The sequence below is a fragment of the Mirounga angustirostris genome, unplaced genomic scaffold (genome assembly GCF_029215605.1).
Source record: "Mirounga angustirostris isolate CCGP_5_RB_7025 unplaced genomic scaffold, mMirAng1.0.hap1 SCAF_9, whole genome shotgun sequence".
Lineage (NCBI taxonomy): Eukaryota > Metazoa > Chordata > Mammalia > Carnivora > Phocidae > Mirounga > Mirounga angustirostris.
The window spans coordinates 12,113,722-12,136,184 of record NW_026991717.1 but is presented as its reverse complement, the minus strand read 5'-3'; the positions used below and the strand labels follow the sequence as shown (position 1 = coordinate 12,136,184).

General features: G+C 40.0%; 1 protein-coding gene across 5 annotated transcripts in view; it reads right to left on the bottom strand.

Moving 5' to 3' along the window:
- Window positions 1–22,463, bottom strand: part of CHD2 (chromodomain helicase DNA binding protein 2) — a 118,992-nt gene that overhangs the window by 62,972 nt on the left and 33,557 nt on the right. For 4 of the 5 annotated variants that reach the window (XM_064569941.1, XM_045899473.2, XM_064569944.1 and 1 more), the window contains 11 exons: window positions 20,669–20,776; window positions 18,526–18,666; window positions 17,210–17,343; window positions 15,457–15,682; window positions 13,901–14,001; window positions 12,644–12,688; window positions 12,296–12,474; window positions 10,097–10,221; window positions 7,260–7,476; window positions 5,197–5,286; window positions 4,208–4,398 (listed from right to left, as the gene is read on the bottom strand). In XM_064569941.1, the coding sequence (XP_064426011.1) occupies window positions 4,208–4,398; window positions 5,197–5,286; window positions 7,260–7,476; window positions 10,097–10,221; window positions 12,296–12,474; window positions 12,644–12,688; window positions 13,901–14,001; window positions 15,457–15,682; window positions 17,210–17,343; window positions 18,526–18,666; window positions 20,669–20,776 (1,557 nt within the window). The remainder of the gene's footprint in view (window positions 1–4,207; window positions 4,399–5,196; window positions 5,287–7,259; window positions 7,477–10,096; window positions 10,222–12,295; window positions 12,475–12,643; window positions 12,689–13,900; window positions 14,002–15,456; window positions 15,683–17,209; window positions 17,344–18,525; window positions 18,667–20,668; window positions 20,777–22,463) is intronic. The other variant, XM_064569943.1, reaches the window with a different exon arrangement.

The following is a 22,463-nucleotide window of genomic DNA, read 5'->3' as shown; positions in this document are numbered from 1 at the left end:
CCACATGGCTACACTGGTGAATCCTATCAAATATTTTAAAAAAGAAGTAACACCAATCCTAATAAATTCTTTCAGAAAATAAAGGAAGAAAGAACATTTTCCATTTCATTCTATTATCCTGATACCAAAGCCAGGCAGACATCACACACACACACTCGAGCACACGCACACTTGCATAGAACTAGAGACTAAAATCCCTCAAAAACAAAGATGCAAAAGTCTTTTAACAAAATATTAGCAAAATGAATCCAGAAACACAAAAAGGATGTAACATCATGACTAAGTCAGATTTATCACAGGAATGCAAGACTGTCTTAACGTGTATAAAGTAAGTATTGGTAGAATAAAGAACAAAAACCATAGTCATCTCAATAGATCCTGGGGGGAGGGGGGGACGATGACATGAGACAAAAATCTAACACTCATTCATTATAAAAACTAGGAATAGAAGAAAACTTCCTCAACCCATTAAAGGGTATTTACAAAAATTCTATAGCTAACATCCTGTTCCCAATTCTTATTCAACATGGACATTCCGAAGAATACCACAGGGCAAGAAGTAAGAGGCATCCATCCACATTGTAAAAGTAGAACTTCTTTTACTTGGAGAGGTGATCCTATACCTAGAAAACACTAATAAAGAAAGAACAACAACAAAAACAGTGGAAATAATTTTTGCAAGCTCCTAAGGTACAAGATTGCTATAAAAAACTCACTCTATTACAATCTGAAAATTAGATTAAAAAATCAAAATAAGTATGAATAAATTTAACAAAAGAAGTATAAGCCTAATAACATTGAAAACTACTAAACACTGTTGAGAAAAATTACAGAAGATCTAAATAGAGGAAACTTTCTATGATGATAACTTAGAAGGCTCAATATTGTTAAGATGATAACTCTAAATTGATACCTACATTCAACACAATGCCTATCAAAATTCTTGCAGAATTTTTTTCCTTTCAGAAATTAACAAGCTGATCCTAAAATGCCTATGGGAATACAAGGAACTAGAATAGCCAAAGTAATTTTGATAAAAGAACAAACTGAATTTGTATTTCACCATTTTAAAAATCAGTATAAAGCCACAGTGATCAAGACAGTGTGGCATCATTGTTAAGGGCAGAAATACGTTATCAACAGATTAAAACTGAGAATCCAGAAACAGAACCTTACATTCATGATCTCATCTGATTTTCAATACGTTATCAACAGATCAAAACTGAGAATCCAGAAACAGAACCTTACATTCATGACCGCATCTGATTTTCAACAAAGGAACCAAGGCAAAGGTATGCTTTTCTTTTTTTTTTTAAGATTTTTATTTTATTTATTTATTCGTAAGAGAGAGAGAGAGAGAGAGAGGCAGAGGGAGAAGCGATGCAGGGCTCAATCCCAGGACCCCAGGATCACCACCCGAGCCGAAGGCAGACGCCCAACCATCTGAGCCACCCAGGCACCCAAGAAAGGTATGCTTTTCAACAAATGGCACTAGGACAACTTCCAAAATCCCACTGCAAAAAAATGACCTTAAGTCCTCACACTTCACACTATAAACAGAAAGTGCAAAATGGAACAGAGACCTAAACATAAGAATTAAAATTCCTGTAAGAAAATAAAGAAGAGGGCGCCTGGGTGGCTCAGTCATTGGGTGTCTGCCTTCGGCTCAGGTCGTGATCCCAGGGTCCTGGGATGGAGCCCCTCATCGGGCTCCCTGCTCAGCAGGAAGCCTGCTTCTCCCTCTCCCACTCCCCCTGCTTGTGTTCCCTCTCGCTGTCTGTCTCTCTGTGTCAAATAAATAAATAAAATCTTAAAAAAAAAAAAAAGAAGAAGAAAGTCTTTGTACCTTAGGTTAAGCAAATATGTCTTATTTTATATGACATTAAGCACAATCCATTAAAAAATTGATAAATTATACTTCATCAAATTTACAAACGTTTTGTTCTTCAAAGACAACATTAAAAAAATAGCCACAGATTGGGACAAAATACTTGCAAATCATAAAGCACCTGAATCTGGAATACAAAAGAGTGAAGGAAGGAAGGAAGGAAGGAAGGAAGGAAGGAAGGATCTCTTCGACTCTTGAGACAACCTAATTTACAAATAGGCAAGGAAGACTTAAGACATTTCACCAAAGATACACAAATGGCTAATGAACACATGAACAGATGTTCAACATTATCATTCATTGTAAAAGTGCAATTCTGAGCCACAATGAGATACCACTACACTCCTACCAGAATGACTAGAACCCAAAAGACTGACAAGTATTGGTGACCATATAGAGAAACTAAAAATTCAAACATTTCTGGTGGGAATGGCAAATGGAAATCAGCCTGGTAGCTTCTTAAGTTAAATACATACTTTCCAAACAATCCGGCAATTTCACTAAGTATCTAATGAAGATAAATAAAAATATATGTCCATGCACAGACTCAACAGTCCAAAACTGCAGCAACCTAAATGTCCATCAACTAGTGACTGGACGCACAGATAATGGACTACTACTCCATTTTAAGAGAATTAACTCCTGATAAACTCAGTGACACAGGTGAAGCTCAAAAAAGTATTATGCTAAATGAAATAAGCCAAAAACAAAAGACTACTTATTAGGATTCCATTTATATGAAATTCTAGAGAAGTTAAATCTCTAGAGATGAAAACCAATTACTGATTGCCTAAGGCTAGAGGTAGAAGCAGAAATTAATTAGACAGACAAGACGGAACTTCTCTGGGTAAAGAAAATATTCTAAAACTAGATTATGATGGGTGCACAACTCCAGACATTTACTGAAAAATACTGAATTGTATCCTTACAATCATGTATTTCATGGTATCTAAACTGTATTTCAACACTTTACAAAAAGTTAACAACACATGGGGGAAGGGACCACTTTTATGTTTTTCATTATGCTATCCCAAACACGCCTTGCTCAGTTTATGCACATAGTAGGCACAAAAATCTTTTCTGAGTTAAAATAAAAACAAACTGTGGAGCATTTCCCTATCAATGTGACCCCTGACTGCTTACTGCACGCCAGAACCTACTCTAGGCAATGTGGACCACTGATGGATTACGTAAACCAGATCCCTGCTGCTTCTTATGCATAAATCTAATGACATGAGATGAATGAGGAAGAAATGAGACACGGGAGGTGCCATGAAGAAAATAAAACAGGGTAGGGCGATATGCCCATCCCACAGGCAGCTTCAGTTAGGTGGTCTGAGGAGACATCTAAAAGGAAGGCTGAGGCAAAAATGTTAAGACGTGACTGGCCACGTGAAGATGAGGGGGGAGAACATTCCAGACAAAAAGAGTGGCAGGGGCCTGGCACGTTACAGGTACAGGAAGATGACAAAATGGCTGAAGCAGAATGAGTGGTGAACAAAGTGGGACTGGAGGAGTCAGAGTACTATTGAGGGGCCACACAGACCAGGGTCTTCCAAGTTAGGGTAACAGATTTAGATTTCATTCTAAGGATCACTGAATACCACTGGATAACTTTTAAGTTTCAGGAAACATGCATAGCATCTCTCCCATAAAAATCTTCTCAATAAAAACATTCCACGATTCTTTAGTAAGTTAAAGATCTGAATAACACCTAATGCTGACAGCTTATTATCAAAGGTTTGGGTTTGGGGCGCCTGGGTGGCTCAGTCGTTAAGCATCTGCCTTCGGCTCAGGTCATGATCCCAGGATCCTGGGATCGAGCCCCGCATCCGGCTCCCTGCTCCGCGGGGAAGCCTGCTTCTCCCTCTCCTACTCCCCCTGCTTGTATTCCCTCTCTAGCTGTGTCTCTCTGTCAAATAAATAAATAAAATCTTAAAAAAAAATAAAAATAAAAATAAAAGGTTTGGGTTTAAGATATTAATGCTTATCACACTGTGTATCTTATATACATCATTTCAATTATTAATTACCTTGTAACAACAGTGAGAAGGTCTGAGGTTTCCTATTTACCAATTATTTCCCCAAAGCATTAACTGATTTAAACATCTGGTAGGTAACTCCTCCTTGACATGCTGAATTCTGTGCCTCCTAACATTTATTATGAAACATTTTACTAATTTTGTTCCTGCACCAGTTTAATGTTTTGCTGTCCCCAAATCATGCCATCTGTCTTCCCTAAGGTCTATTTTTTAAAAGTTAAAAACATTGGCATTTCAGACATTCTCCATCTTTCGAAATACACAGGAAGGAGCTTACTTCTCCGGCATAATAAAGTGCAGCAAGGACCAGAGCTCCTTGAGGGAATTCTGAAGAGGGGTCCCCGTAATCAGGAGCCTATGGTGGGACTTGAAATCAATCAGAGTTTTATACAATAAAGAGTCATCATTCTTCAACCGATGGGCTTCATCCACTCCCAGAAAGGCCCAGTTAATACTGCCCAGCACAGTCTAAAGTAAAAACAAAACAGAACGAGCCACCAGGTCAGAAGGGAACCCAAAAGTACTTTCAAGTGTTAATTATCTCTGTACAAATACCATCACAAAGGTATACATAGAAAACATTTATTTTTCATGGACTTAAATTGTATTAGGACTCCTCTGTTTATTCTGTTTTTGGCCAGATTGGTGTCTACTCAGAAGAGCACATCACCATCCAAAAGGTCTTGGGGAGAGGGGGAGTCTCTTATGCCAGGCATTGCTGCATGCCCCACAGCAAGAACTCAAAAATTGGTATGCTGGGCAAAAACAATACAAAAACAAAAAACACGATTTTGCACTCTCGTTAAGTCTTTTCTGCCTATTCTCCACCCCAACCATGAAGCACAGAAACACCAAGAGCCACCAAATTGAACTCATTTACACTTATTATCACCAATGGGACCACCTGCCACATACATTTCTTAGCAATTGTAGAAAGGAAATGGTATAAAGACGTTCATTTTTCTGTCCTCCTTGTAGAGACCATTCACATCATCTGCTGTGGAGAAATTCCTTGACAATGATATGATGGGAAATGCCCAGGATGGAGCTTAGGTAAGTTACTGGCCTCAATACCCTTTCATCCTGTTTAATTCAAATGGACTAAGCAATCTCAAGTCCCCTTCAACTGTAAAGTTCTGATTTTTATTTACAACCTTAACATTCTCTTTGGATTGTTTGTTCATTTGTTTGCTTTTTAAAATAAATAAAAAAAAGTAACAAGGCAAGCAGGAAGCAAGGACCCCACAATTTGGACAAGTCACACACCTTATCTTTTAAGAGGATCTCATATGTTGTTATAAGTGCATTGAACTTCAGCCTTTTAGTCTGAGAATGAATCCATTCATATTCCCGTATCTAGAAGAGAAATCAGTAATTAAGATACAAATTCTACTTTTACCTTTCTATATCACCAGCAATCTTGTGATAGATGCAATAGCAACATGCCAAATAAAAAATAAACCTGACCAGAATTTAATGAATATTTTATACATTCTAAATTGACCTAAGCAACCACAATATAGAGCAGTTATAAGAGAATTAAAATATCACTGAGCAGCAAAAACTTTACAGCCAGGTTTCAAATAAACTGTCATCTTCCCCCACCTCCGCTCCAACACAACTGACCAAAAACACGAATTGCATCTGCAATTAAACCCTGGTGACTTGAACTTATCTAGCAATCTCCCAAAATATGCATTTTCTTAAGAATATTTTATTATTCTTTGTTCTTTGGTAGGACAATACTTTTATTAACAAGTAGAACAAATCCCAACCTCTGGCTCAGTCAGAAATGTCATTAATCAGGAGCAGAAAGATGTGGCCTCCAAGAAAAAGGAAAGGGAAGGTTACAGGATTAAATGTAATTTAATATGAATGAAAGTAATGTCAGTGTAAAGGAACACAAAAACGAACATATCCATATGCAGTATAACTGGACACCCAGCAAGCACGATGGCCCATGACAAAGCTCCTGCAGTTTGGCTGTCCAGTTAGGAACTGCAGAACCGGGCAATGAGTGTGTGTGCAGGTGATCACCACCAAGTGGGAAGAAAGAGCAAAAAAAAAGGAGTATTGGAGTCCACATAGAAAACTTCCCTGACTCAAGTTTTTTTTTTTTTTTTATGTTATGTTCATCACCATACATTATATCATTAGTTTTTGATATAGTGTTCCATGATTCATTATTTGCATGTAACACCCAGTGCTCCATGCAGAACGTGCCCTCTTTAATACCCGTCACCTGGCTAACCCTCAAGTTTTCAGAGTTCACTTTGTCTTCACCTTTGAATGCAGTGCTTGAAGCCATTTTGCATTATCTAGGAAGGCTTTTTTTTCTTTTGTAACGGTTAACAAATGGATTAGCAAAGCTAAGAACTGCTATATGCTTATAAACTCAAAATCAGAGCAGTGAAATCTGGCAGGGTTTAGGTTAGACAATTTGAATGAAAATATTTAATAAAAACAAACTTCAATCAGCATAATACATAACTCTCAAAGGCTTGAGGATTCCTGATGGCTTGCTCTTGTGGTAAGACACCTCCCAGAAACAGTTGACTCTAATATACAGTAATGAAAGAGCAAAGGTCTGGGACCAGACACTTCTCTGTCCCAACCCCAGCTCTGCCACATTCTAGCTGGCCTGGAACAATGTTAAACTCTGAGAGTCCTTTTCTTCATCAATCAGTTAGAAAGAGCACCATCTACTTGGAGGACGATCATGAGGGTTACAGGTAATATACACAAAGCACCCAGCATGGGCCCTCGCACGTAACAGGTACTTTTGAAAAAGTCAGTCATTATCAAGAAATGATTTGCTAAACAGAGATCAACTCAAGCTGCCTCTGTTCTCTATGTTCCTGATGCTCACGTTAAGGTTGAAAACAGACAAGTAATTCTCATTTCTATAGCCCTAGGATGGCTCATTGTCCTTTCTCTTTATTACTTCCTTAAAAATTCTGCAACCTTACCAGAGAGAGTAGCTCTCTGCTAAGCCAGCAAAAATAATATTAACATTCCATGAGGTATTAACTCCATCTCATAATCCATTATAAAGCGGTCTTGGAAATACAAAAGACAGAGAAAACAAAAATACCGCAATCCAACTAAAAGAGATTCCCATTCATATACTGTCATTGCTTTCCTTTAAAATAGTAAGCATGTTTTAAAGAATATGTGAGTTGCATTTCTGTGATACATAAATCTCCCAACATTGGGGGCACAGCACAATGTCAGAATCATAATGTTACTGAAGACTATAATGGCTTTAGGTCAGTTTCCAAAATACATTTATAACACAGATTCTATCCCAATTCTTTTTGTTTACACACCGTATTTCTGCTCATCAGGTCACCTATGTAAACCACTACGTTAATCTCTGGTGCCCAGATTTCAAACTCCCTCTGCCATGAGGTGAGGGTGGATAAAGGGACGACTATAAGAAAGGGGCCATACAGCTGGTGTTGGTGGAACAGGTAGGAGAGGAATGATATGGTCTGGATGGTCTTTCCTAGGCCCATTTCATCGGCAAGGATTACACTGTTACTTCTGCAGAAAGAGAAAAACAAAACAAAACAAAACAAAATCATTAGTGTACACACACAGCAAGGACACCAATGTCTCACAATTCACCAAGCAGGCACTGGCTCCAAGCCTCGACTGTAGTACTTCTCCTGCATAAGAAGAAAGTAGAAGCTACAGGAGAGCAGAATAACAAGTGCTCTGAGTACAATCGAACTTTGGGTCATGACGAGAGCCTCTTCAGACTATGTTCTTGACCTTGCATTTTGGTGTTTGTTTTACTTCTAACCCCGGTAACAGAGGAGGCCGGTTTTGTTACACTGAGGTGTCCAAGAACATGACCTTGGGCTCCATCATTCCAGAAAGCAGAGGCAAACTGGCTATTCCCCACTGCTGCTGAACCCTACAGTCTGACAGTCAGTGCCTCTGCCCAAATCACCCACCCATTCCACTGTAGGCCACTGGGCTGCTGAATGCTACGCACACCACTCCCTGGGCCTATGTGCTGCAGTGCTTGTAGCTTGTTCTAAATACAGGACAATCTACAGCAGAGGCGGGCTACAGACCAGATTTCTGAATCCACCCTACACCTACCAAATGAGAATATCTGGGAAAGACCTCTGGGAAAGGCCTCAGGGATCTGTACTTTTAACAGACACTTCTGGATATTCTGATGCAGGTGTATTCCTTTGACCGCACTTTGAGAAACATTGCTCTAGGAGACAGTCTTGATTTCAACTGGATACTAACAGGAGAGGATTGTCCAGATAGAAGAAAAACACTCAAAGAAATGGCCAGAGTAGGAAAGTATGTTGGGAAATAGAAAACAGCCCATTTGGCAGGGAATTAGGAATAGATGTATGGCTGCATACATTAAGAGCGTCTTGAAAATCAGGCCACTGAAGGTTTACACATACTAACGAATGCTTAACCAATGAACCAGAAAGAACTAAAATAATATACAAGTTAAAGAAAACTGATTAGAAAAATAAAACATTCAATTTATCAAGAGATTAAATTTTTAAAAATACATTGTATGTTCCACAGAATGACTAATTTTAGGGGAAAAGAACAGAAAAGGACAAAAAATATACTGGGGGAAGGAGAAGGAGGAGCCATACCTCTATAAATTTCAGGTTCACCTGATTTTATGCACTATTCAGACACAGTATGTCCCTTTGAGTAATTTCCCTCCTATTTCTCTCACCATTCCACAGTAGTGGGGAGGAAACAGGGTTCATTTTCTCCAACATTTCCTCTCCCTAGCAAGCTGCCACTGTTCATATAAACACACTATAAAAGATTTGATTTGCCTGTTTTTCTAAAACTAGGCCAAAATAGCGTATTACTTAATGTAAGGTTCCGGTGACCAGGGCCTAACAATTGCATGGGCCCTCTTCAGCTGACTCTGAATTGTTCAGATGGAGTAGAAAATGCTTGCTGGCCAAGGACTCCACATGAACACAGTATGACTGTGAACCAGGTACATGACCTCTTCGTTCCTAAGAGCCTTCACAAGAGGGTCAGACTACATAGCTTGAGGTTCCATCTAGCCTTATAACTATCCTAAAGGAAGATTAGATCTCACTGTTCTCTGAAACAAAACCCATTTTCAAGCAATTTAGAATAGTTCTATCAGACCCACATTCTTAGTCATACAAACAGAATATCCTCAAGAGCTCTAATGTTCCTAAATGTTAGATACTGTATTAGATTTTATAGGACAAAGAGGATAGGTTGTTTTAATTGGGAAGCAGGCATTGTATATGTATCCCTAACTAGAAACCACTTTTTTGGCATTGAGAAAAGCAGCTCTTATGCTTTTATTTTCAAAAGGATGCAGTTTAATTCTGAAATAAGAATTTTTGTTTTACTATAAAACACTGAAAAAATTAAAAGCTGCATGTGGGCGAAGGAGTTTGTAGGCAAGTCTTAAAGGTACTTCTCACACTGTATGCCCTGTGAGGACATGATGTCTGTCTTGGTTCACTGTTCAACTGTCAAGGCCTAGAGGGGGCCCTCATACACAGTAATTAGAGACTAGGATTTGCAATTGAACTGAAGAATGAAATTCATGAGTACTGCCTCAAAGTACCTTTAACCTTCAAATGCTATTGTCGCAATTTTTTTTTTTTTTTTTTTTTTAAGAATTAAGGTGGTTTTGTTACAAAGCCTAATTTTACAGGTTCAACCATCAGAGACCTTCCTCTAAATGGGACAGCATGTAGAGCAATCTCAGGAGGGGGCAGATTTCATGCTATTCTTCAGCACTGCCACGGGACATTAAGTTGAAGGATTCCCTGGCCTAGAAGGAAAATGAACAAAAAACAGACATTTTCTTCTTTCTTCTGAGGAATACTCCTTCCATGCCAAAGATCTGGGCAAATTATCTTGCTATTTATACCCATGAATAACATGTTATGACACAGGTCTCTGGCTATAACGAATTACCCCCAAATAACTAATTAACCAAGTACTCGTTACTTCAGATTAAAATGAAATCACACACACATATAAACTGCTAGAAGAGCCTTCCCTTAATTACATACTTTTTCTGTTTCTGTAATACACAACAGAAAGAAATAATTACTTGCACTTAATAAAGAAGCCAGAAACTGTAAAGAAAATTTCATATTTTTCTACCTACTTGCACCAGGAATGAGCAAGCCAGTTGAGACCTTCTAGCTGATAATCACGGAGCTCCAGGTTCTCCCCTCCTAAATATGCTGGCTGTTTCTTTAAAGCCACAAATCGTGGTCTCTGCTTCAAGGCCTGAAAAACCAAAATTAAAGCCCCTGAAGAAGACTTTCTTGCAGTTCCTATGTAAAATGCTAGCCATGATTTATGTGCTCTGAACCATAGCCCAAAGGTCTAAATTTCACATCTGTATCACCAGCTCTACCCATCTGAGCCCACCCCACCTCCTTTCATTGTGGTCTGTATTCCCAAAGCCAAATGCATCCCAAATAGTTTTTGGTTCACATGATCCTGGTCCTGAAGTCAGTCTGTGAACATAACTACACAGCACTTTTTTTTATGTTGTCTCCATCATTCAGCAGGGAGTGCTGTACTATCATCTTTACGTTATCTCGTTCTAAACTATATAAAACACCACCTCTGGGAAAGTCTGTATACGCTACACCCAGAAGAACTTTACTGTAATAGCGTTTGCAAATTGTGAAATGCAGCCCCTATCTAGCTGGAACCCCCAGGTATGCTGAGTTTGGTTTTCTAAAGGAAAGGGTTTGAAGGACAGTGTGGTCTAGTGGGCCATGTCTCTATGGTTTGCACAAAATACAGATTCCATGGTTAAATCCATTTGGGAAACAATGTAATAAAAGTTACACAGGGCGCCTGGGTGGCTCAAATGGTTAAGCGTCTGCCTTCGGCTCAGGTCATGATCCCAGGGTCCTGGGATCAACTCCCGCATCGGGCTCCCTGCTCCACGGGAAGCCTGCTTCTCCCTCTGCCTCTCTCTCTCTCTCTCTCTGTCTCTCATGAATAAATAAATAAATAAAATCTTTAAAAACAAAAACAAAAACAAAAGTTACATAAATTTCGTTACGCTTGTGCATATTGTGAGTTTACAGGGAAAATTCATTTAGGAATGCTTCCCAAAGTTCTTTGGCCACAAAGTCTTTTTTCAGGAAGTATTTCCCTAAAGGGCTCTGTGGAATTAGCACCCTACTATGTGAAGTATCATCCTAAAAGTCTATTTGATAACGTGATCACTGATCATCTCAGCTCTCCTCTGTGAGCACCCAGCAGTAAACGGAATCTGACTCCTCACGCTCAGCCACCAAACACCGCATCCACTTCTGCCAAGTCTCCCCCATAAGGCTTCTCCCATCCGATCCTTCCATCCTACCACAACCTCCCTTGTCCTCACACTATTCTTCCCTCATGGACTTCTATGGCATCTTCCTGGCCAGACCTGCTGGCTTTTGTAAGCGCCTCCTCTAGAGTCTCCTACACACTGCTGTGAGATGGAGCTAAATACAGTTTCCATCCCGCTGCTCTTCTCACATCAATACCCAAAGGTAAAGCCCAAACTACCTTCAAGGCATTCAAGACACGCACCCTCGGACCTAAATGCACTCACCGTATCACTTTCCTCTCTTCCCACCCAAAGAACATCTTTCTCCTACATCCTTCATGGGAGGGCAATAACCCGGGCCCCCCTTCCTTTATCTGGCACTAACCCATTCTTCAAGGACCAGGGCAGTTCAAGTACCATGACCTCCTCTTTAACTCTTTAAAACCTCCTCAAGGACTACTGGAGCTCAGTGATTTCTGCCTCTGTACTTCTCTGACCACAAATTCTTGATTATACTCTGCCCCAATTACACAGTGCATTTCACAGAGGGAGGTTTGGTGCCATGAACTGGATGTTAACTTCTCAGAGACAGAGCCCATGTTTACACAGACTTTTATTAACGAGGCACACCACTTTACATGGGCAATGGATTCCAATGAAGGGAAAGGATTTGTATAATCGATCTAGCAACTAAAAAGGCCTACGTATTTATATATATATATCCCCTTTTCTGTCACTTCTCTTTGAAGTGCTTAAATTCTCTCAAATATTCTGCACACTATCTCTAATGAGACATACCCAGGTCTGTGAATTTAAGAATAAAGAGGTCAGCAAAGCCATTATACAACTCATGCTCTCCCTTTGTTTTAATATTTTACTTTGCTGTCAAGCTTAATTCATCTTCTTTCACTTCAAAATGGGAATTATCATTTACTTTTGTAATATTTTCTCTTCCCAGTATCTATGTGACCAACCCTTTCTATCAATACCTCTTTCCCCTGGAAAATCAAAAGCCAGCAATCACCACACCTTGCATTCTCTTGTCGGGATGGTTTTTGAGTTGTTCCGGCTATGGAAGCTGTCAATACAGCTCTGGAACTTCTTGCCAATCAAGGCTTCATCCTCCCAGCTGCACTCTGAATAGGGCAGTCCCATCCATTTGCATAGGTATTCAGGTTCATTTGAAGGTGCTGGCTTCCGACTATGAGCTATTTTATATACAAAAATTAGTAGGTTAGCAACTGTCATTAAAGGAGGGGAAGTGACAATTCCGTTTTACATATAACCACTGAAACACCACACGGCAAGACTGTAAATACTCTACAAAACAGAACTGCTCTTAAATGCTAACATTTATTAACCAGAGCTTTTGCTTACCTGGAAAGTCTGTCTGACCCAGTGTAGATTTGCTTGTCTTCACAGCTAAGCAAATGGAAAATAAGACAGAAAAGTTATCACTATAACCAAGAAAAGAGTGACATTTTAGGTCCTACGAGGAAGAATACAAATTTACTCTATAATCTTGCATCATAAAAAAAAAAAAGAGAGAGAAGAAAAAACAGTCCTGTTCTCACAGCCCTGTGTAGCTATTACCCCATCCCTCTGTTCCCGCTTTTCAACAAAACTCCCCAGGAGACGTGTCTCTCCTCACTGTCCTCCTCATTCTCTCTTCAAGCCACCTCCATCAGGTCGGATCCACCTCACCAGCACCGCACCAGGGCCAAGTTCAAGCATCCGGTTTCAGTCCTCACAGCATTTAGCTAGCAGCATCCCCTCCTTCCCAAGCCCCATGAACTGCTTGGCCTCCAGGATATACTCCCTCAGCGCCCCTCTGATCTCACTGGCTGTTCTTCCTCGTCTCCTGTGGCTTCTCCCTGACTTCCAGAACCTGGAATGCTCTCAGACTTCCTGTTCTCACTCTGTATACTATTCCTGATAGTCTCAGTAAATCTTAGGCTATTTAAATACTATCTACGCAGTGATAAATTCCCAAATGTAAATCTCCAGCACAGACTAGGAGGTCTGAACTCCAGGCTCACATATGACAGCCTCCACAATACTTCCCACTCAGACAGCTAAGACGTATAGCAAACTTACAAGTATCAAACCAAGTTCTTGACTTCCACTCCAAAAATCAGCTCTTCCCTTAACCTTCCCATTTCAGTAAATAGTACCTCTATTCTCCTATCTGCTTGGGTCAAAAATCTTGGCTACATACTTGACACCTTTCTCTCATCCCCCACATCCAAATTTACCAGCAAATCTTGTTAACTTTTCCTTCAAAATAAACCTAGACATCTATTGTCAAAAAGTAAACCCACAAAATGCGTTTTTTTAATTTACATTACCCCAAAACCAAAAGCCATTATTCATGGACCTCAAACACTACTGAAGTAAGTTTCCGGGGCTACTGGGTGGCTCAGTCGGTTAAGCGACTGCCTTCAGCTCAGGTCATGATCCTGGAGTCCCGGGATCGAGTCCCGCGTCGGGCTCCCTGCTCGGCGGGGAGTCTGCTTCTCCCTCTGACCCTCCCCCCCTCTCATGCTCTCTCTATCTCATTCTCTCTCTCAAATAAATAAATAAAATTTAAAAAAAAAAAAAAAACACTACTGAAGTAAGTTTCCATGTGCTCACCAATTACTCTTTCGACTATCTGATACTGCTTGTTCAACTCTGAGGCCAGCTCTTGTTGGCAGTTAAAATATTCCACATCTTCAGGAGAGACTTTTCCTAACCTAGACAGAAGACAAAAAAATACATCCCAGTTAAGATTTGAGAGACCTACATACATCTATCAGAGTAAAGTCAAAAAGAGGAAAAGAAACTGAGTCTTTACTTCCATCTGTCCCTTTAGCAATCCTTTACTAGTAATTAGACCAGATATTTCACAAAAAACATACACTTTTAGAAAACAGACTCTGGGGCGTCTGAGTGGCTCAGCTGGTTAAGTATCTGCCTTTGGCTCGAGTCATGATCCCAGGATCCTAGGATCAAGCCCTGCATCGGGCTCCCTGCTCAGCAGGGAGCCTGCTTCTCCTTCTCCCTCTGCCTACTTGTGCTCTCTCTGTCAAATAAATAAACTCTTAAAAAAAAAAAAAAGGAAAACCTTAGACTCATAGGACACACCAGTTGTTCTTTATAAAGACCTAAAAGTAACTACTTTGTGTGATAAATTCATATATCTAAACAAAATAGGACAATAAAACTGTCTTCCAGATTTAAAAGGAAACGTGCCTTTTTTCATATAGGTATGTGCTTTAGGAGTGATTCAATGTAGCTTTTATGGAAAACCAGTTATTCCTGGCACCAAAATTCTATAGAAGGGCGACAGGACAACCTGAAATGAAGAACTACTGTACTTCTGAGGATTTTAAATCTCTAACCACTTTACAACATACCCCATCTTCAGAACACTCGAAGGAAAAATAAGGGATTTACTGAAGGAACACATTGCGCACAGTAGTGAAAGGGGAACTAGAACCCATCTTGCCCTATTTCTAACACAAAATAACCCGACCACGTTACACTAACAGGTGTGTCTTCAGGGTTGAACTTGATTATTAATTAGTTTAGGCTTGTGGGGGCTACAGTCCCCACATATTTCTCATCTGCAACTTGGCCACATTGAAAGTTGTAAGAAAACTAAAAACACAATGGTCTTTTCACAGCTTCAGGAGTTACCTGTTTCTGTCACAACATTTCTGCAAACTGTGTAAAACTAAAAATGGTGTTAGGTGCACCAGAACCCAGAGAGTTCTACAATATGAGCTCCTGACATCTAAGCAACCCCAGCATACAGGGGAAATAACAAGGTGCTTAGGAGCTCTGGCTGCCAGTTACAATCCTGGGTCTCCCCGGAAAAGCTGCTCTGTGCCTCACTCTTCTTACCTACAAAATATGTTATGTACAACGGGGAGAGTCTCATGGGCTTACTGCGAGGATTAAAAATATCACATGTGCAAAATGCTCCATGAACTACTAATTATTATTAAACTCTACAAACTTGGTGGCCATATAGGGAAGTACAGAGTGTCTTTGGGTCTCGTTTTATAAAACGGAATTGCGGCTAGCTCGGTGCTCAGATAATCAAGGCAAAATTAGAGCTCCTAGACATCTGTGTACTCCACGCATTACTGAAAAACCTTCCCTTCCCTCAAGGCTGCAAATATACCACCGCTTCAAAAATGTACCATTGCTTGATTTCATCCTCTTTCTTCTTGAAGTTCTCTAATTTTTTTAGGCCCTTCACTTTCTGCTGCTGTAAGGATTCTTCGCTCTCCCACGTGCTGTGGATGTAAGACCAACCCTTCCACTTGATGAGGTACTGGACTTCACCTTCATCCTTTTCAGTGTCAAAATCACCACTAGGGTCTCCATTAGCTTCGATCGCATATACAGTAGTAGAAGCTCCAGTGGCTGCAAAAGGATTCAGGTCAACTTTAAAAAGTGTATTAAGCCAGACACTGAAAAAGCTTCTCAAGCATGCATTCATCTAAAGAGTCTCTTTGCTGGAGGAAGCACCAAAATCCTCTGACTTAAAAATATGCAGAAATTCACAAACAATACAGGATGAACAAGATTTATAATTTCAAATATTGTCAAAGTGTAAACCCAATTTCTACACTTTAAAATGTTTTCCAGAATTTGCTGGTGAAATCAAAGAAATCCTTGTATCCAAACACAATTAAAAGGGTAGAGAAATGTGCTTTTGGTTTGGTCCATACTAATTCAGGAAACAAGTCTGTCTCTCCAGGAATATTAAGAAAATAAAAATCCCCCACCACCACCCGTGCCAATTACCCATCCACCCAAAGTTCTCTATTAACTCTATTAACCTCGAGTGAGGCTGGGTGAAAAAAAGACAAAGAAAAAAGAATTAGGTAATATTTTGATATTTTCTATATGGAAGGTTACTTTAAAGAAACTGAATTAGGAGATACCTCAAGTTAAATACAAAAAAATCTTCACTATAGTCCACATACGTATCTAGCCAGTTTGATATGTTTCACAAGGAGATTCAGAAACACCTAATTAAAGGTAAATTTGTTTAATGTTTGTAAGCAAGAATCTCTGCTACATCACTGCTTTTTAAGAGATTAACACATCTTTACTATCTTAATTTTCAAGTCTCAAAGACATATTGCACGTATCCCTACATCCTCAGCAATGAACCATGAGACTGGGTCAGAAAAACTTCCAAATTTCATGCAAACCGGTGCAGCCACTGTGGAAAACAGTATGGAGGTTCCTCAAAAAGTTAAAAATAGAGCTACCCTATGATCCAGCAATTGCACTACTAGGTATTTATCCAAAGGATACAAAAATACTGATTCAAAGGGGCACCTGCACCCCAATGTTTATAGCAGCACTGTCAGCAGCAGCCAAATTATGGAAGGAGTCCAAATGTCCACTGACAGATGAATGGATAAAGATGGAATATTACTCAGCCAAAAAAAGAATGAAATCTTGCCATGTGCAACAATATGGATGGAACTAGAGTATCATGCCCAGTGAAGTAAGTCAGAGAGCGATAAATACCATATAACTTCACTCATGTGGAGTTTAAGAAACAAAACAGGTGAACATGGCGGGGGGGGGAGAGATGTGAACCAGAAAACAGACTTTTAATTGTAGAGAACAAGCTGATGGTCCCCAGAGCAGAGGTGGGGGGGGGGTGATGGGGATGAAGGAGTGCACTTGCCGTGATGAGCACTGGGTGTGGATGGAGGTGTGGAATCACTGTACTGTACACTTGAAACTAATATTACACTGTATGTTAACTAACGAATTAAAAAAAAACTTGAAAAAGCAAAAACAAGACAAACGTCCACATTTCACAACCAATGTGAGCATGGACTGAAATTCATCATCTTAGAGCTGAAATACAGAAGACTTGGGCCTTGCTGAGCAGATAGAAGAAATTTGCTTCCCGTAGACACACACCTCCTTTCTTTCCCAGCCTCGAGTCTAGGACCTTCTCAATAGTCTCGCTGTTATCCTGCTGCTCGTCGGCTCCTTCCCCAGTCATTTCAATGAGGTCGTCGGAGTCTGTCTCAAAGTCATCGTCTTCCTTGTAACTGCATGAACAAGAGTGCTGGATAAAGGAGCCTTAAACACCACCAAAGAGAACATCATCAAAGAACCACACCCTTTTGGCTCCAACATGTTGTTTTAACATCAGCTACAGTTAAAGTGGGCTCAAAGTTCTTTTTTCTCCTAAGTAATAATGCCTGTCCATAGAGAACAGCAGGAAGGCTTACTCACAGTTCAAAATAAAAACAGACTACACTTGTAGTGATTTGTGTAAGCAAGACACACACAACTCCAAGGACACAGCTATGCTTTTGTTTGGTGATATGAGATCATGACTATATAAACAAGGGAACAACTACAAAGAAAATGCACAATAAATGAAAAAAGTTACTGTTTCATTAAGCAAAAAGGAAGCAGTATGTCTAAGACTAAATGTTCAAACCGTATAGTTTGTCTCCCGATGATGACAAGAATATGAAATTCAAGTATTCTCAAACTGTTGAAAACTTCCACTAACATACTTCCTGGTAATAAAATACTAAAATGTCACCTCCCACCATATATAGACAAATAATGGTTTGGGAGTCACACGAGAGAAAAACACACTCCTGAATGTACAACAGTTGCAGGAGGAAAAAGTGCCAAACTATATGTTGGCATACTCAGCGCCTAGTCCTAGCTGTGGAATCATTAACTGGACACAGGGATGGGTTAGTATCTATCTCCAGGACTTAGCTTCACCATCTTTAAGTAGACCAGAAGAAACCTGTGTATACTCTAAAAGAAAATGAAATGCCCTTTGACTCATATAAAGTAAAATACTGATGTTTGCATGTGTCCCTTCCTCTATTTTATTTCCTGTTAGTGCTTCATATCCTATTAGTAAACTTAATAAAACTATTACGTCCGAATATGTAATCTGAACCTCAGGAGAATCTGATTAAAGGAGCGATTTAAAAGTGAGAATACGATCCAAACATCTTTCCTGAGAAAGGATGATACCAGGAACGGAGGCCTGAAATGAGCCACTGCTATGCCTTACACATTTCCACTGGCCCACACCATTCCTTCTGCAAGAACACTGATCAGATTTCTGAGTACAGCCTCCAGACCCGGGTCATTACTTTTGCCTATCAGATGCAACATCCTGGACTTACCAGGGCCAAGTTCAAACCAACTACACTATCACCCTCACACTAATGAAAGACTTCTGGGGCATCACCTACCTAACATTTTTAGCCGCTCTGCGACGAGTCTGCCTTTTAGGAGCTTCATCATCTTCATCATCGTCATCAGAAGAATCCTGCCTTTTTCTCTTCCCACGCTGAGTCTTAGGCTGCTTTTTAACACGAGCTTTGGGCACTGTTCTAAAATGAGAAGAGAAAAAAATGGCGAAGTTTTCACTCTATCCCTTGGTGTTTATTTCAAATCTTTATAATTTCCCAAAGCAGCAGTATACACATAGGATTAACCTGGGGAGTGTCAGAAATGTATATTCCTGGGTCCCATTTGCTGAGATTCTAATTGACTAGAAAATCTGCATTTTCAACACGAAGGTTGTTTCTAATGCCGAGAATCCTCCATCACATACAGGAGACACAGTGGATTCTCAGGCAATGGTTCTCAACTGTTCTTCAAGGTTACCGGACATAAAAATATACATGCAACATGTTGCTCATGGTACCTCACCCAACTCACAAATGTTTAACAATTTTACTTCTGGGAATTGCTCAGATACATACAGATACAGGCATAATAAGCTATTTATCCTAGTATGGTTTACAGTAACAAAAAATTAGAAAAACACTAAATCTTCATCAACTGGGAATCAGTTCTTGAACAGAATACTAGGTAGGTAGCCCCCCCCCCCACCTCCAAAAAAAAGCGAAACTTTTCCCTGTACTAATAGGAAAAGATTTCCAAGAGAACGAAAGAAAAAATGCAGAACAAGACACATGAAATGTTACCTATATAAAAGGAGCAAAGGGCAAGAAATCACTACACATGTATTTTTGTTACGTAATATACCTGGAAGACAACCTAAGAGTGTGCGCACCCTGCCAAACACCAGCGGAACAGGCTGAGGAGACAGCCCCATGCGTGACTCCCATGCACAGCCAGGACCGAGGGCCATAGCCTGGGTGCTCCCGGAAGGAAATCCGCAAATACGCTACCCGTGGTATAAAGGTGAAAGGACAAAGAGGGAGACGGAAACCCACAATCCTGTCTGTTTGTCTTGCACCTTCCATAACCAACGCTACACAGACAGATGACCAGGGATTCAATAAATGACGAGTAAGCTCTGGAAGAGAAGGCTGAAGTGGCGTCCCAGTCCTGTGAGCTTAAGCTTGGACAAAAGGAGACCAAACTCAGATGATGAATTTCCCTGCTGGGGTGGGGCTGGTGTACAACGTCCTAAGTCAGAGGTACGGAAATGTGTTGCTGCAAATGCCAGAGCATAAATATTTCTGGCTTTCCCAGACAAGCAGCAAAACTGAGGCCACTACATAGGCACTGACATAACGAGGGAAAATCAATTTTCACACAATTTTTATTGACAACACTCACAAGAATCATCACTCAATACACTTTCTGTGATACACATGTAATGAGAAGAACAGAATTCTTTTTGTAGGGATAACATTTCACTTAATTAAGGTTCAAATTTAGTGTTCCCTATCATCAAACTATAAATGTTTGTCTATAAAAGCTATACTTAGCTTGCAGGCCATACTGAAATAGGTGGTGAGTGGGATCTGGCCCAAAGGCAGTAGCTTGTCAACCCCATCCTACACAATACCGTGAGCTAAACTTCCCTGTGACCTCTCTCTACCTCCTGCCTTCCTTTGTCCAATACCATACCTCTGTTGCCAGACATCTGACCAGAAATCAGCAAAGTTTCCTGCCACCTCAGCTTGCTTCCTTCTCTGCACAATCAGATTCTTTGCTTAATGTTAGATTCTAAGACCAAGGTAATAAACAGTGAAGCATGCTTTCAACAGCCAGTGTTTTAAACTTAGGAATTACTTCTCCCAAAAAGAGCCTGTACACTATTCAAATACACAGGGAGCCTTTTTTAAAAGCAGAAGACATGTCCACCCCTCCTAACTAGCACGCCATGGGGTAAGAAACAGAAGCTTCGCTCTGCGCGACACACGATACAAAGACTCAAATGTAAGCGTCCCCATCATCTAATCACTTGCTAACAAGGTAGCCTGGCAAGAAGTGAGCCACAGACTTCCAAAGCCCAGAATCACAACATGTCGTAGCCCATCAACCCAGGCCGTCGTTCTAGCACTGCATCATCCTTCTCCACCTAACAGAAATTAAGCGCCACCAGAAGCAGAGATGTTCAAGCAAACACTGCACCTTCTGGGGACAGGTCTTCTGGCTTTCACTTTTTTTTGCTCTGGTTCGCTCTCTGCACTGGTGCCTTGTTCCTGTTCATCTTCTGAGGGCTCCCGTTTCCATTTTTCTCTGTGATCAAAAGCAAAGCAAAATGATTTTTTTCTAGAAGAACTCCTCAAGATTGTTTAAGCTTGAAGAATCTGACAAAACCAATCTCAATCAGATTCTCCAAAAGGCAGAACATGTATATTTTAGGCATTAGGGCTAAAAAAGGTTTATTCTAGCTCCATTTAAATTTTGGCTGTGTTCCTTCCTGGACTGTGTAATATCTATTCCTATGTTTTCTCTGGTGACAAAAATAAATGAAAATGGAAACTAAGGAAGTATTTCTTCAACTATTCTGGGGGGAACAAAAAAGCTGTTAAATCTCTCATACTCTATTTTTATTTACTACTATCACTGAACAGATTGAAGCTGTAATATATACTAGACTAGTGCTTCTCAAATTTAAGATGATCAGAACTACCTAAAGGACTTACTAGAAGAAATTTCTGGACTACAGCCAGTTTCTGATTCAGCAAGTCTAATAAGGGGCCTGAAAATTTGAATCTTAACAAATTCAAAGGTGACGCTAATATTGGTTAGAGACTCGTTCTAGAACTACTATACTAGATATTTTAATATCTTTAGAATATATTTGATGAAACAGTTCCTAAAATTATTTTTCACTGATAAACCTACCACCTACTAAATAATCTGTTCAGCTAAAGATGTAGTTTTTAATAATTATTAGATACAGTAGGTGTTCCTTTGCTCCTTGAGATCTTAGAAGGCTTTAAAGAGCCATATCTTATAGGTCTCTCCTACCACCCCAGCGTTGAGGTTTAAATAGCAAATGTGGTACTTAGGCTCGTTTCTAGGAAAGAAGGAAGAACATATAGCCACTAGGCAAGAAATATCCAGAAAAAAAAAAAAAAAAACACACTGAACTCACAGGCAAGTACCTGAGGTATGACAAAACAATCACCACTGTGTCATTTCCCTTGGCATAGGTGACTGCTTCTGGGCAGGGCCACTTCTGTTCATCTTTGTACCAGAGCTTAGCACAAAGGCAAGCAAATGGAGGGAGATACTCCTTTGTTAAATAAGTAAATAATTAAGAATGAACCCTATCAGTCTAACAAACAGGTAGGGTACTTTTTGGAAGCAGAACTGCTAAGACACTAAGGTCTATTAATATTGCCTAATATCCTTCCTTCTCTCTTTTAAACAAAGACCTCCTTATGTCTAACTATACTCTGGGCACCTGTCTTAGTCTCCTTCCCTAGAACTTAGTACAATAAACGTTTGCTAAGGAATCAAAGGAATAGAAGGGGATGGCCAGGAAGGAAGATGTCTCCAGGCACGGCGAGATTGGCACATGAGGCTGTATTCTTCCTTGGACCAAGTTCAGAACAGCTTACCCCTTGGAAGGGGCTCACATTGTCAAACTGGAAATGTGGTTTTACAGGAAAGAAGCTTGAAAGAATACAAACAACTAAGATGTAAGGGAGAGAAGATCATATGAGAAAGATCCACAGTCAAATATTAGTTGTAATTTACAGAACTCCACAGGAACTGAGAATCTCAATCAGGGCAGCTAAGGAATCCACTTCTACAACTCTAAGAGACTAAAATGGCAGTCAACTTGACAGAATCAGTGTTGAGGCTTAAGTTTTCCAGTTAAACTGCAGGTGTATAGACTTATGGACAACGAGGAAGACTCAGAATCTTCCAGTATGAGAATGTACAAAAACTGAGCAAAACAACTGGCCCA